The following is a 15,392-nucleotide window of genomic DNA, read 5'->3' on the forward strand; positions in this document are numbered from 1 at the left end:
AATGAAAAATCCTTCGAACGTTCGAATCGAACGATTTTAGCGGGTGTTCGAAGTTCGCGAACGTTCGCATTTTTTGCCGGTGTTCGCGAACGGCGTTCGCGAACACCAAATCGGCAGTTCGCTACATCCCTATTGTTAAACAGTAAATATAAGACAATTAGCAATTCATCACATTTTGCAGGCCCGGGGCCTACCAGGACTACTGTCTAGGGCCTAAAAAAATGGCGCCTAAAAAACCCCTTTTTTTTGTTAAATCCGATTGGGAGAGGGGTCTGGCCTGGCGGGGGCTCATTAAGGGTTGGGGCCCACCTGTTTTTTTCCTGGTGTCCCACCGGGCCAGTCCGACCCTGGCTAAAGTACAGTAGTAGGCTAACTTAGGCTACTGTGCATAAAAAATATAATATGGACACCAGGAGGTTCTTGAAGCAAACAGACAGAACACATTTAGGGGCAGATTTATCAAAGGTCAAGATGAAAATTCGAATTTCGAGCTATTTTTTGTGTACTTCAACTAGGGAATAGTCCAAATTTGATTAGAATTTAAAAAAAATTAGAATATCGAAATTTATCCTGTACAGTTGAAAAATTCTAGACTAGACAATGAGCATACCTCTTCCCAGAAAGGTCGTATGAGGTTGCACGTCCAGAAAATGTGGTATAAGGTTCCCTTTTCCCTGTTACAACGCCAACAAATGCCATTTGAAGTTTTATATATGTGTTGTAACGTGGAAGGCGTATAGTACCACCATGTGAGTATTTATAGTTTAATTCTTGTGTTCGGCAGCATCTCGAGCCTTTGAGCATTTTAGAGAGTATTTGTTCAATCTGCATCTCCTCGAACTGAACATTTAGATCGTCGGACCATCTCTTAATAAATGATACTGACTCCCAGTTAGTTGGTAATTGGAGCATTTTGTATAAATGGGAAACTACATGTTTTGGTGGGTCTGGTAGTGTGCATGTCAGTTTGAATTTGGTAAGGTCTCACCCTAACATTTGTGATCCTCCTAGGCTGTGGAAATAGTGGGCTATTTGTAAATTGTGTTAAGTTTAGCATACTGGGCCTAGTTGATCCCAAGCTCCCTGGAGAACATCCAGTTGGGTCAGCAGCTGAAGGCCAAAGAGGAAAACCCACCCCTAACCAAACACTATATTTAAGTGTGGCACAAAGTGGTCATAATCCTATGGGCCAAAAACATAAGTCTGTAAATGAACAAATAGATATATGGTCTTTTGCCCAGTAACAATGAGAATAAGGAAATGGGTCCCTATGCAATGTGAGGGTCATTTAAGAATCCATTGACGATGGGCAAAGTGCAAAAGACAAACACAAAGCACCCTGGTTTTTGCACTTTTCAAATTGTCATATGTGTTGCCCAATAAACCGTTTTAAAACATTTTTGCCAAAGGAAATATTTAAATAAATATGTATATTTATTCTCATATACACATGTACATAACTATTTTTGGTTATAAGGGTTCTTTAATAAAAGACATAGTTCAATCAAATACATTTATTAACACAAGCTATTTCTACATATATCTATAGAAATAACAAATATGTAAAATAAATACAAAACAATGCTGAAATAACATAGAATATATAACAGCTATTTACATCTAAATCTACATCTCCTATAATCATCCTTCAATTGAGTCTGTCATTTGTGTCCTCTCTGCAGGACCTCCAGGAACTCTCTGACTAACAAAGTATTCTGTTATCTTGTAACAGAATACTTTACCAGCACCAGTGTGTGTTGGCCAGTTTCCGCCCTCCATTCCTTACAGTACAAGCATGATGGCAAGCTAATATCCCTAAACTTACACAGGACTACATACAGATGAAGCAACTTGGATTTGTATGTTTGTATGTTAAATGCGTCATGACTGAAGAAACTGTGTTATCTAAAGTCATCCTTTAATTAGATGGGATGCTGTGACGCCATCTGTGTTATATGGGATAAGTGGGATATCTGGTTTTAATTATTCTGTGTCAAACACACAAACCAAATTGGCTTCATCTGTATGATCTGGGCCTGCCCAGCAATAAATACTTTCTGATCCCACGTAATGTCCTCCTTAGCAACTGCCCTTGACTTTCCAGAGGTGTAGAATCCCTGCGGCCAACATTCTACATATGATTTGGGCCTGCCCAGCAATAAATACTTTATTGTCCAAAGTAATGGCCTCCTTATGAACTACCCTTGACTTTCCACAGGTATTTTCCACTATAGTGTGTCTTTTGGTTGTAGTGGACCACTTAGTGCTTCTGTCCATATAAAGCTGAGGTTATTTGTCCTACTGTTTTAAGCCAAAACAATGTATAATTATGCATTGGATCAGGCCCACCCCTCCCACAAGGCTCTCCTAGATTAACCTAGTGAACTCTGTAATACCTGTGATTAAACTCATATATGATGCTAGAGGCCCTGCCGTAATTTGATAAGGAATGGAGGCCTTAGTGGGAATAGAGCCCAGGAGTATAATCAAGGGATGACAATGCCAATGTATAATGTATTTATTCTGCATCTGCAATGCTTTTTATCTGTTAATCTGAAAACATTGTTGTAAACCTATGGAATAAGATGATTTAAAACCAGTGACATGTTGTTTTAACTAACATCTTTATTATTTTGTCTAATTAAAAACAAAATAAAACATTACCTTAAAAAAAATAGAATATACCACTTGTTGGTCATAGTGTCTGTATCTTATATATCACATAGTGCCCTATGTATTAGGAATAATTCAGTAGAAGTACTTTGGGGAATTGTAGTATCGTTACCATTTTATAAAAACCCATAGTTACTTGCCAGTGGTTGGCCAAAATATAATTCCTGGGGTCTAACCTGCCCCATAATACCCCTATTTGTATTATCTTTTGTAACTACAAAATAAATATACTGTGTATATATAACACTCAAATATATGAAGAACAGTTTTAATTTTATAGTAGGAAATCAACTGAATTAGAAACGTATGTCCTTGAAATAAACACTGTAAAAATAGAAAGCACTGTAACTGCCAAATGCATTATTTTAGCTAACATTTTATTCTCTAAGATTTAAGTCTGCAGGTTAAAGCCCTGCCAAATAAATCACTATTTCATGTTACATTTAAAAAAATGAAACAGAATAAGCTGCTTTTCCCTTCTTTATTAATTTTTGTTTAAATGTAGCTTCAAACTATCTAGCAATAAAATGTAATCTTCCAGCACTAAGTGCTTGGCTGCACCTACATTATACTGAAGCCTTTTCATTTTGTTGACAGTTTAAAGCAATAGACTATGAGAGCATTTGTATTTTTCTCTTACAAAGCATCTTAGGAATTATGGAAATATTGCCTGTCAGATGCACTTGATAAAAAGGCTCTATATAAGGAACTCAAAACATTAAATGAGTAAATGAAAGAGAAATGTTTTTAAAAGCCACAACCATGCTGTCAGCATTTGAGCTGCCCACAGGCATAACTATGACAGGACCCCAGGCAAAATTGACAATTGGGCCACCCCAACTATAAAATTCAATTACACAGCCAGCAGTTATGGATTGCCAGTCAACCAAGAACTGTCCACTTCTGATTAGGGTTGTCTCATTCTGTGATTATGTTAACACATAGGACCCTCAATTTGAGCATTTTAGTTATAGTTCCCCTTCTGAAAGTACAACTAAATCAAATTTAAATAAGGGCAATGGGATCATATTAGGGATGCACCAAATCAGCTATTTTGGAATACTGACTAATCCTTTGCAAAAGATTTGGCTGAATCGGAGCCATCTAGTAACAGCTGATGTGTATAGTGGCATCCTCCCGAAGATAAGCTGGAAAAAAATTATTTTACCACTACATCCACATTTCAGCATTCCCCTTCTGACGTGCTTGTGCCTTTAAGATGTGGGAGCAAGCACAGGTCTGCTCAGTCCTGATTGGACAGTGTGGAGCAGTATGAAATCACAGGACAGGGAGTAGCTGAACGGGGAAGTTAGATTTTTTACCGGGAGTCTGCTGGATGACAATCCTAAGGATAAGGGAATGCTCTTTGATAAAATCTAATAAGAAATAAGTTAATAAGAAATATTAAGGGGCAGAATAATCAAGGGTTGAAGTGAATTCAAGGGAATTTTGAAAGTAAAAAAATTCAAAATTCAAAGTAATTTTTTGGATACTTCGACCATCGAAAAGGATACTACGACTTCGAACTTTGAATTCGATTTGAAGTTAAATAGTTTGAATTTTCGACCATTCGATAATGGAAGTACTGTCTCTTTTAAAAAACTTCGACTTCAATACTTCGCCAAATTAAACCTTCCGAAGTGCTATGTTAGCCTATGGGGACCTTCTAGAGCAGTTTTCTACGTTTTTTGAAGTCAAACAAAAATCATTTGATCGATGGATGAAATCCTTCGAATCGTTTGATCAGGCTAGGTCAGCTAGTGCAGCTGTGGTGAAACCTTCTTAGGCTGGTCACATGGTTAAGTGTTTGGCCAATATATAGAGCTGCTCTCTAGAGTTAATTAGGAAGTACTAAGAGTTACAAGCAGGTCTGAGCTGGGAGTCAATGAGGCCCTTCAATTTCATGTATACAGAGGCCCAAACAGCCCTCACATGCCCAGTCAATAATGACTGTCTATGGCATCTTACAGCAGCCCCTCTGGCATCTGCCAGAATCCACAAATTGCCAGTTTGGAATTTGGTTCATGGCAAGAATTTATTATCTAGGCATTCTTGTTCCACGTTGATTAATAGGGGTATATAGCCAATAGCCTTCGTCATTTTGAAATGGAAGGTTGAATTGAAATTGAGCCATTATATTTGTTGGTTAAACCTGATAACCCAAAATGGCAGCTGAGGTGGGTAAATGTAACGTGCAATTAATCTCTGCATATCAAGAAAATATGCAAAAAAACCATATGTGCATTAAATCATCTTCCTTTATCAGGGAGACATGAAATGACAATGCCAAAGGATTTGTCACAAATAAAGATATTACATCCTCCATTAGCACTAAGAAGAATGTTATTTGTCCTGCAAACTCGTGCAGGAGATAAGCAGCTTACTTTGTTCACTTGTCTTTGGCAGGACATTTATGTGAAAGATTTCAGAGAGTTATATCTTTTTTTTACTACAAACTCGCTGTGGACATTTGCAGTTTATCCATTCATATAACATTACAGATTCCCAGACAATAAGTTTATGAGTTGAGCCTGTGTCACACTACTGGGAATCATTGCCTATAGAGATAGACCTCCTACAGGGTGCAGGGTTACCACAAGAGCAACCCAAACGGGCCTCTTTACTGAGAGTGGAATCTTAAGATACTCTTGGTTTAACTCCAAATGGAGAAGTGATATCTTTACATTTAAAGACTCCTTTTTCCATCTTAGATGTACCTCTGTGGGACCAAAACCTCTTCAGGGCAGTCAAATGAGGAGGAAATAAAGTAGAGTCTAACATCACTCTTTTTTCTAAGAACTGAGAAAAATGTTCCTCCTCAAGTTTAAAGTATAAAGGAGATTGCATCCTTTTTTATGATATGAGGTGGAAGTGACATGGAGTTTGTAGCAGAATAAGAAACTGCATCCTCCATGAATGCTAAGGTAAAAAAAATCTACCTTCATTCAGCTACTCCCCTTCCTGTGATGTCACACTGCTCCACACTATTCAATCAGCACTGAGCAGACCTGGGCTTGATCCCACAAGGTACAAGCATGTCAGAAGGGGGATGCTGAAATGTGGATGTAGTGATAAAATAACATTTTCCAGCGTATCTTCGGGAGGCTAATGCTATACCCATCAGCTGTTGCTAGGTGGTAATCTCCCTTAGAATAAACTGGTGACAGCAGCCCGGAAGTCACCAGGGGAGGCAAAAATATTAATTTCAGCTATGCTAGTGCAGAACGCACAATTGTGTTCTCACAAACGCACACACATATATACATACATACACCAGCTCTGATGTGAAAAATGTAAACACAGGGGGCTGGTGATGTGGCGTAGGGGCCTGATACACCTCTGGGTGCAATGTTCTATATTCTTTGCATAGCCTCTAATGCACCTGTAGTCCTTTTCTTTAGCTACCAAAAAAAAAAGTAACCATTAAGTTACCATTAAAATGTATATGGTTCTTTTTCCATGTCTTTCAATGTTATTGCTTCATTATAGGCAGCAAGCATTCCATTATACTGTATTCTAGTTTCCAGTTAGAATAATACACTTTCCTTCTGAACAGTTCAAGTTGAAATTAATATACCATGCTTGTGAGCACAATGCCACTAACTTATAATTTAGCTTATTGCTCAGTGGCTTAACCTGGACAAATGTTCACCATGCACACTTGAAACTGATCTGAACTGAAAGCTATATTTAAAGTGTTTAGGATACAAAATCGTATTTTAAGTTTACTGTTTTAAAATACAGTACAGGTATGGGACCTATTATCCAGAATGCTCGGGACCTGGGGCTTTCCAGATAACTGATCTTTCTGTAATTTGGATCTTCACATCTTAAAACTACTAGAAAATCATGTATACATTAAATAAACCCAATAGGCTGATTTTGCTTCTAGTTTGGATCAAGTACAATGTAATCTTAAACAGTACATTTAAACAGTACATTTTGAATTAAATAATTTTTAAAAAATTTGGATTATTTTATAATAATGGAGTCTATGGGAGACGGCCTTTCCGTCTTCGGAGCTTTCCGGATAACAGGTTGCTCAATAAAAGTTCCCATACCGGTAAAGTGCATTTTATGTAGTATTAGAGATTGCTTCAAGTTTAATATAGCAATTTTATGTTAAATATCAGAAATTCTTACAATAATTCCTCTTCTTCTTCTTATGTTAAATATCAGTAATTCTTACACACTGGATCTCCATTGCAGGCAAAACACAAGTGATGGGTGAAATAAAAATTGCACTGAAAAAAGAAATGAAGACAGATGGTGAACAGTTAATAGTGGAGATCCTGCAATGCCGGAACATCACATATAAATTTAAGTCCCCGGATCATCTACCAGGTAAGTTATATGTTCTAAAACTTACATGCCCGGTAGGTTTTTTATTTCTATTAGGAATAAAAAAGGGATCTGCAAACCAAATTTTTTATTCTAAGGGCCCCCTTTACTAACAAAGGAATTTTGAATTTTTTTCCTCTAATCTCTAAAATGTTGTGGCTTTGTTATATTTCTTAAAAGCTTAAACATTTAGCTTCGTTAAGTGTAAAAACCACAAAAACCTCACCTAGTAAAAGTTGTTGAGGTCCTATAGAAGTCAGTGGGAACTGCACTGATCTTATTGCACAGCTTTCACAATCAGTCTAGTGAAATTATTGATGCCTCCAAAACACATCACAATACACTTATCCCAATGCCTATTCTACTGCTCAGAGCAGTAGTCAGGATTAGTTCCTCCCCTTTTTTCTGTGAGATGCTTCTTGCTCTTCAACTGTGTGAGGAATTAGAGATTCACAGTAGAGAATCTCCTCCTGATGAAGCAGCTTCTTTCAAAGGCCAGATGATGTGAATCTGTTGTATTAAGCTGAGAGTGTGAATGCCACTGTATGTTTGTGTCTTTTTGTGTATCTGGGTCTGTGTGTAAAATTAACTTTTTGTGTTAATGTGTGTTTTGAGCAATTGTGTTTTGAGAAGGTCTGACAAACCCTGTTTGTGTCATTGTGTTATAGAGACTATAAATAAACCTGCGTGTAACTGTACAGGTACATGTTGCATGTGGGTTTTGCACACAACCATTCCCCCATGCATTTTCCACAAAGCACATTAACCCCTACAGTTTCTTGCCCCGCTGCTCCATTAAACCCCCCACCTATTTATGGCCTTACTCTATTCACTGTACCCCTCTTTTACCCTTTTCCTTCTCATTCTGCTGAGTCACCCTACACTCACCTCTCCATCGCTAATAACCCTCTGCATCACTCTGTATATTTGTATAGATAGAAATATCTATAATATTATAATATATATTTTTGCACCTCACCCCCTCTCCTGCTCCACCTCATTTTTGTTTTTGGATGACTCTTATTTTTTATCCCTTCTGCCACTTTGGGAACAAAGGAGCTTTCCCCTAGATTGAAATAGAATGTATAAACATAAATTCTATGCTAGTGACATTTTGTTGTGCACAACCTCTTCCTGCTGTTGTTACTCTACTTTATGTACAGTAGAACCCCAATTTCACATTTTACAGAGGCCTAGAAAAAATGGTGTAAAGTCAGGGAAAAGTATTATACATTGGTCTTAAAATTAGGCTATGTGAAATGGAAACTTCACTGTATGTATCCAAATAGAATTCTAGAGGAAATAACATTCTACAAACCATTGGCTAGTAATTGTGCTAAGAAAGTAGAAAAGACCAAGTGCTTTCCTGGCAAACAAGAAGTTTGTGTTATGCAGTTACTACTTTGTATACTTATAGAAAAGCTGCTATTAAGTTTGTGTGGAAACCAAAATATGGGTACACATAATTTGTGTAATATATTTTCTTCCTTGCCCCCCCCCCCCCGGAAAATTAAGAAAGTAAGGGATAACCAACCTCTGATCTTATGTTTCCTTTGAAAAAGAGGATTTACAAATTCAGCTGATCCACTTGGGCCAAACAAATGTAATGCAAGGCAAGCTTGAGAGACATGGCAGCTCACATATGCCTGGCATTGGCAGACTGTATTTTCCTGTTAGTATAAATTGTTAGCTATTTAATAGGGTCATATGACAGCTCACTGAAACAGTGTCACAATGGACTGTAGGTACCCACTCTTTTTTAACTGTTGGTACTGTTAAATTAATTGCTTAAAACACTGACCCTAAAATAAAATAGTAGAAAATAATTTTTCAGTATTTTTTCTCAATAATAAATACATATACCTATCCGTGCCTCAAAATTGGCCAAACTAAATATGCTGCAATATACTGTAGCATTTTGTTATTTTTTAAATAAAATAATAATAAAAATAATTTTTACAATAATACAAGGATGAAATCGACCAGAAAATATATATTATAGTGGATAAAGTACCCCCTCTTGTAAAATTATAAAATATTATAAGTTACCGAGGAGTTTCATGACCAGGTCATGGAACTCCAAGGTAACTTATAATATCCTCATATTTTACAAGAGGGGGTACTTTATTTATTATAATACACAAGTTTCAGTGAGTCATGTGACAGAAATGACATCACTACTCACCGTTTATAACTGATGACATCAGACTCACCGTTTATAAGGATATAATTTACAAGATATTCATGGCTTTTGTGTATTATAGATATATAAAACTCCCACTGCCCATTTGAAATAGTATCAGCATAAAAAATGTATTCATCCCAGAGACTGAAAACAAACAAATTTTCCTCGCATGATACAGAGAAAAATGAAGTAAAAAAGTTTTACATCTAGTGCAGTCATTCAAATTATAGACCCATATAAGAAACAAATAAATAAATTTTTTAAAATGAAAGCTCAAAGAACAAATCACCAGAACATGTAAATTTATATGGCAAAGAATAACATTTTTACATTCTTGGATACTGCCGTTAACGTTTACAACCAACAGACAGAAGAAAACAGTTAGAAAAATGAAGCCAGAAAAACCAGATGGAAAAGAAGCATACAGTACATATTAGTGAAATCAGAATTACATCTTGCAGTTATCATACCACATGTTTCACCTAATTTTGCAAAGAAAGAACAGACAAGACACTCACCTCTTCTCTTCCTGTCTGTAATTTTCCATTCCTATAGACTTAGAAACAAGCAATATAAAGCAATAGAATTCTAAATGGAACCTCAGCTAAAGTCACTATTTATGTTAGCCATACATGTTACAGATATTGTTGCAGGATTCAAAAATTTGGAAGATTTGGAAGTATGTGTTCAAGAATCAATCAGAATAGCCACCCTCAAACCACAATATCTATATGCGTCTCATGATGCGGATAGAACAAAAGTGGCAAAGGATGACATTCCTGACTGGCTTATTCATATTACTAAGTATGGGTATCAGCCAACCAAGGTTTCTTATCAAACATCTCCACGATCTTTGCAGTAATAATATCTTCATGTGCGTGACCAACTTTAAAAAGTAGAATAACTACTATTAGTTTCACCTTCACACGTTTTCTTTTGCTCTTTTACAGATCTCTATGTTAAACTCTATGTAATAAATATAGCTTCACAAAAAAGAATAATAAAGAAAAAAACACGAGTTTGCAGGCATGATCGTGAGCCTTCATTCAATGAAACATTCCGTTTTAGCATGACTCCTGCAGGACACTCTCTTCAGGTATGGTTGAACCCTTATATAACTTTTAGTATGTTATAGAATGTCCCATTTCTAGCAACTTTTTAATTGGTCGTCTGCCTCATTCCAGCTTTTAAATGGGGTTGTTGACCCCAGAAGCCACAGTATTATTGCTCTGTGAGGCTACAATGTTATTTTACTTCTTACTTTTAATTACATAATTTCCTTTTCTGTCCTTCTTCTCTCAGTAAAACCACTTCCTGATTGCTAGAGTAAATAAGTTTAGATAGCAGCTAAAACACTAAACTGGAGTGCCACTGAAAAGAACACTAAATAACTGAGAAACCTAAATAATAAACAATGAAGACTAATTGCAAATTGTATCAGAATATGAATGTCTACATCATACCAAGGGGCAGATTTACTAAAGTTTGGATGGTAAATTTGAATTTTTAAATAGTTTTTTGGTCAAAACTCATAATTTCAAGTTTTAAACCACCAACTCGAATTCTAGTTCAAATGTGAGATGTATCACACCTCGACCCTGGAAACAGCTCTAATTTGATACTTCACACAACATTCCAAGTTAATTTAGAAGTCAGTGGCAGAGGTCCGTTGAACCATCTGAAGATGTTAATAGCCTTACTGACATTCAAGTTTTTTTCAAAAGAAAGCTTGATTCGACTTTGATTCGAATGTTCAGGTTGTTCCTATTCGATTAAATGTTAGATGTTCGAGCTTCTTCCTAAATAACCTCCCATTCGAGTTGTGAGTACATTTGAATGTATTAGAGAGTAAAAATCACATTACTCAAAATTCAACCTTTGATAACCCCCAAAAGTTAATTTGAAGCTGAACAATCCCTTTAAAGGGCAAAGAAAGTCGTATTACTGTGCTACACAAGCGCAAATAAAGCTTGTATTCAGTGTAGGTACAAAACTTAAAAGTGAATTAATTTTCCCTGTCTTTTGTCTTTGTCCTTGGGTTAGTTATGAGCAACACATTTACACTTCTTTGTAATTAGTGCTGCACTAAATTCATCCATTTAAATTTTTTTGGATTCAGCTGAATGCCCAATTATTCACACAATATTTGTTTATGTAAATCAACAAGCCAAAACTAATTTGCATACTCTCAACAAACAAATTTACAAGAAAAGATGATTATCTTGCCTTCAGTTATGTAGTGCTTTAAAGTCATGTGACATTGACGCTCCAGATCTGAATTCTGCAACTAGTGCTGAGATTCAGTCAGATACCAATCTGAATCCTGAATTCAATGAGGTTTTTGCATCTCCTCTAGCAATACATTTACCCATGAAAACTATTAGTGGAGAACAATATTTCTTTCTTCATTGTTCTTATTCATTTGACTTTTACTAAATATTTGAATTTTATTATTTTTTGTTAACCCATCCTATTTGTAATGCTAGCATAAGGTTTAAAAAAGTTATTTGGGGTCACACCTTGGAGTATCAATTCAGAGTAAATCAGTGCACAGAACAATCATCAACTAATCTGTGCATGCCATGACTTTGATTATAGTCTGTATTAAACTGTGATGGGCATTGCTGGCATGGCTGGCTAATAATGGCTGTGACATGCACAATAGATTACATAAAAGATAAAAAAAAATACAAGAAATACAAAAATTTATATTTGAATAAAATGATAAAATATTACTGCAGATAAAATACAACTCACTAACTATTAATTTCGATTAGGAAGGCATTTTAAATAAGTAGATTGTTTATGGAATATTATAAATTAATCTTGTTCTTAAGTTATTGTATATTTGCATGATAATATAATGAATATTTTGTCTTGCAGATTTTACTTGTGTCAAATGGAGGGAAGTTTATGAAAAAAACACTGATCGGGGAAGCTTATATCTCGCTTGACAAGGTGGATCTGAGAAAGAGGATAGTTAATTGGCACAAACTCTTAGTTAGCTCTGCTCCAGTACATTGAAAGTGATGGTTTAAGGGGACATGAAGGTTTTTAGCTGAAAATTAGAGAGGCTGATTTTGAAACAAAAGAAGGGACATTGTTCGGGTTTCATAGATCAAGCCATTTAAACATGGTTTTTAAAGGAAGATGCAAGCAACCATTTGAAAACAATGCAAGAATGATATTCATGGAAGTACTGTAATCTAAAAGAGGAGTGGTTCATGATAAAAGTACTCTAAAATGTAACTGTACAGGTATTTGGGCTTTCTTTAAAAAAAAGCACTAAAAAAATAGAGAATTTGTTTAAGCAAAAATCACAAATACTAGCAAAAAAAAATCTCTTTGCACCCTACATGCTTTCATATTTTTATGCAGGGAAAACATCAAATTAAATAAACTAATGACTAAAATATCAAGTGTCATTATTATTCCAAAAGTAATGTCTTGCGTAATTCACGGGTAAAGGAAATATACAGTGCCTGTCTTCTCTTCTCATAGATGATGATTAAATTGTAAAACTTAAAATTCTGTTGTGTAAAAAAAAAGAAACTATTATTATGAATGGCAAGAATGGATATTTTCATAGTTTAAATTTGAGATTCATGAATACTATGAAGAGATAGTAATCAAATAATTATAGCACTGATATGTTTAAGTATAGTTAACAATTATTTTCAATACATGCTACTAAACAAGATTGCATTGCTAACCAAGGTTTTTCTGCTAAATAGCATTTTTTTAAATAAATGCAAAATTAGTTACCATGATACAGAAAGTAGGGGCACAATGCAATTAGGGTAAAGAATAAAAGTTCAGAATTTGCTCTTACTAACTCAGGTAAATGATAGCAATTGTGAGGAAGATGGAATTTCTGGCAAAAATGACTGCTAGCATTTTGTCTGAAGTCTTTTCTAGTGAAAGGAAGGTTAATTGTCAAACAAGAGAACTGGTATTCATGTAAGATCAGTTGTATGTTTTTATGTATCTTTATTTTATTTTTACCTTTGCTGCTATTGCAAAGGATATGTGTACTTTAGAAAATGCTTTAACAAATAAAAGATATCCAATTTTTGAAATTCTGCCATGCCATACACTGTTAAGGCTGCAAAGCATGCTTGTAGTTGCTATGGAAATTTCTTGTCAGAGGAATAGCCCAAATTGGGGTACTTGCTGAGAAACCCAAAATCATCTTTAATAAGAAGAGCTAATATTCCTTTGCTTTTCTTCACACCAGACATTCCACTGATATTGTTGAATTACTTTTGCAACTCGGTACACTTAATGCATTTTAATGTTATCATATATTGTATATATGAAGCAAAATGGAATCCAGTCAGGTCCCACACTAAAGGCATAGATGTATATTTTTTTCCGCATCCTCCACCTTTCATACAGGTTTCATGACTAATCTGTGGTGCATCAATGACTATCAGTTATAACATGCTTCTGAAGTGTGCCAACTCTGTGTTAGACCAAAATCTTAAGTTATAATGGAATTACTCTATGCAACATTGATGTCTCAATGCTTTTTCTGTGAGTGAATAATAGCAAAAATTCTTGTAAAATAAAAATGTATATCTAAAAAATAGTAGAAAAAAACTGATACCAGTATTTTTATTTTGCACATATATCTGAACACATTTATAGTGTTTATTGGTTTTGCTTCTCCTAGAAGTGTTTACATAGATCCAAAAGTTTAACAACTAGTGATTTATGAATATTAATTTTCTATGTATATGGCCGAGGAAAAATTATTTCAATATTTTTATTTATATGCAAAGCGAAGGAAATTTTACTTTTTCTACCTTTCAGTTGAATAAGGAGAGAATTAATTATTAATGTAATGTTAGAAGTATAAGCACAGTGTGTTTGTGTGTTTACATGTTATTTGCAAATGATATCATATGAAACAAATAATAATTTAAATGTCAACATTGTTTGCCTCATTTCGAGGCACTTTGTGTTTGCACATTAAGGGGATAGTATACACTGCTCACTACTTGAAAAACAAATGTAATAAAGCACATGAACTTTATGAGAATCTAGTCTGGTGAGATGAAACAAGGCTTTATCCTGGCAAGTAGATATGAAACCGCAACCCATGCACAACAATACATACAAAGTTGGCGACAGTTAAAAGATAAAATAAAAAAATATTTGACTTGTTAATATGTAAGTAGATGTTAAAATGTAATAGATATTGCAAATGTGTTATCACAGAGGGAACACGTAGTCAGGTTCATGAAATATTGAAAATATTTACTAGGACAAATCATAGAAAGTGGCACTTTAAATGCTAAGCAGTTCTACAGTGAAATGAAAGAAAAAAAATATATTTAATGATGTAGAATGCAAGGAGTCATTTTCTTGTCATAATATACAAGAAAGCAAGTTCCTTTATTTTATTACCTTGTAAATAAACATAAGCATTTTTGTACTGGATAATAGGTGAACGATAACAATTTCCTGAGACATGCATGTGAATGTGAGCATTCAACTCAGTTGTTCCTGTCTAATTGTATGGTGGTGTGGTACATGGTAAAGCAGCAATGGCTGACTAGTGAGTTTGTTGATATCCACTAAAAATCTGCACAGCAAGCCTGATGTTAAACAGATATTAAAAAAAAAACCTGTAAAATAGATAAACTACTGTATCTGTCCTTAGAGAACTTAAATGTCTTTTCATACTGACAGATGTTGCATGCATTGATGGAGGTCTGGTTATTATTTGTGTATTTATTTTATAATTCATTTTTTTTTTGCTTCCAAATCTAACACTGTAAAAAATGATTAAATGGTATGAATTGTATAGGAATCTGCCTGTAAATTGGTTTGTTTTCATTTTATGTAAAAATCATGTCATGTTTTTGTGATTATATAGAGGATGTTACATGAGAATTTATGCAAATTGTGATGTACAAAGGTTGTAACTCAGTCTAATAAATATTTATAACATCCCACATGTAAAGAATGCCTATGTATTTCTCAAATTGACTTGACTAAATCTTCACAATGTCTTATATTACAATCTGCTAATTATTAGGTGTATAATAATATAAGGCTGCACACACATAATTATGACTCAGATTATTACAACAAAGACTCAAAGGATCATTTAGATTTTTTCACATAAATAGAAAATAAGAACATAGCAATGGTTAAAATCTCCAGTCCTCAATGACTTTTGTAC

At 34.8% G+C, this 15,392-nt stretch overlaps 1 protein-coding gene across 3 annotated transcripts in view; it reads left to right on the top strand.

The window, feature by feature from the left end:
- Window positions 1–13,237, top strand: part of pclo.S (piccolo presynaptic cytomatrix protein S homeolog) — a 148,715-nt gene extending 135,478 nt beyond the window's left edge. For all 3 annotated transcript variants that reach the window (XM_041588475.1, XM_041588477.1, XM_041588476.1), the window contains 3 exons: window positions 6,883–7,017; window positions 10,150–10,295; window positions 12,083–13,237. In XM_041588475.1, coding sequence (XP_041444409.1) covers window positions 6,883–7,017; window positions 10,150–10,295; window positions 12,083–12,223 — 422 coding nt within the window. In that variant the 3' untranslated portion in view covers window positions 12,224–13,237. The remainder of the gene's footprint in view (window positions 1–6,882; window positions 7,018–10,149; window positions 10,296–12,082) is intronic.
- Window positions 13,238–15,392: the final 2,155 nt, after the last annotated feature.

This window comes from Xenopus laevis, chromosome 3S (assembly GCF_017654675.1).
Source record: "Xenopus laevis strain J_2021 chromosome 3S, Xenopus_laevis_v10.1, whole genome shotgun sequence".
NCBI classification, from domain to species: domain Eukaryota; kingdom Metazoa; phylum Chordata; class Amphibia; order Anura; family Pipidae; genus Xenopus; species Xenopus laevis.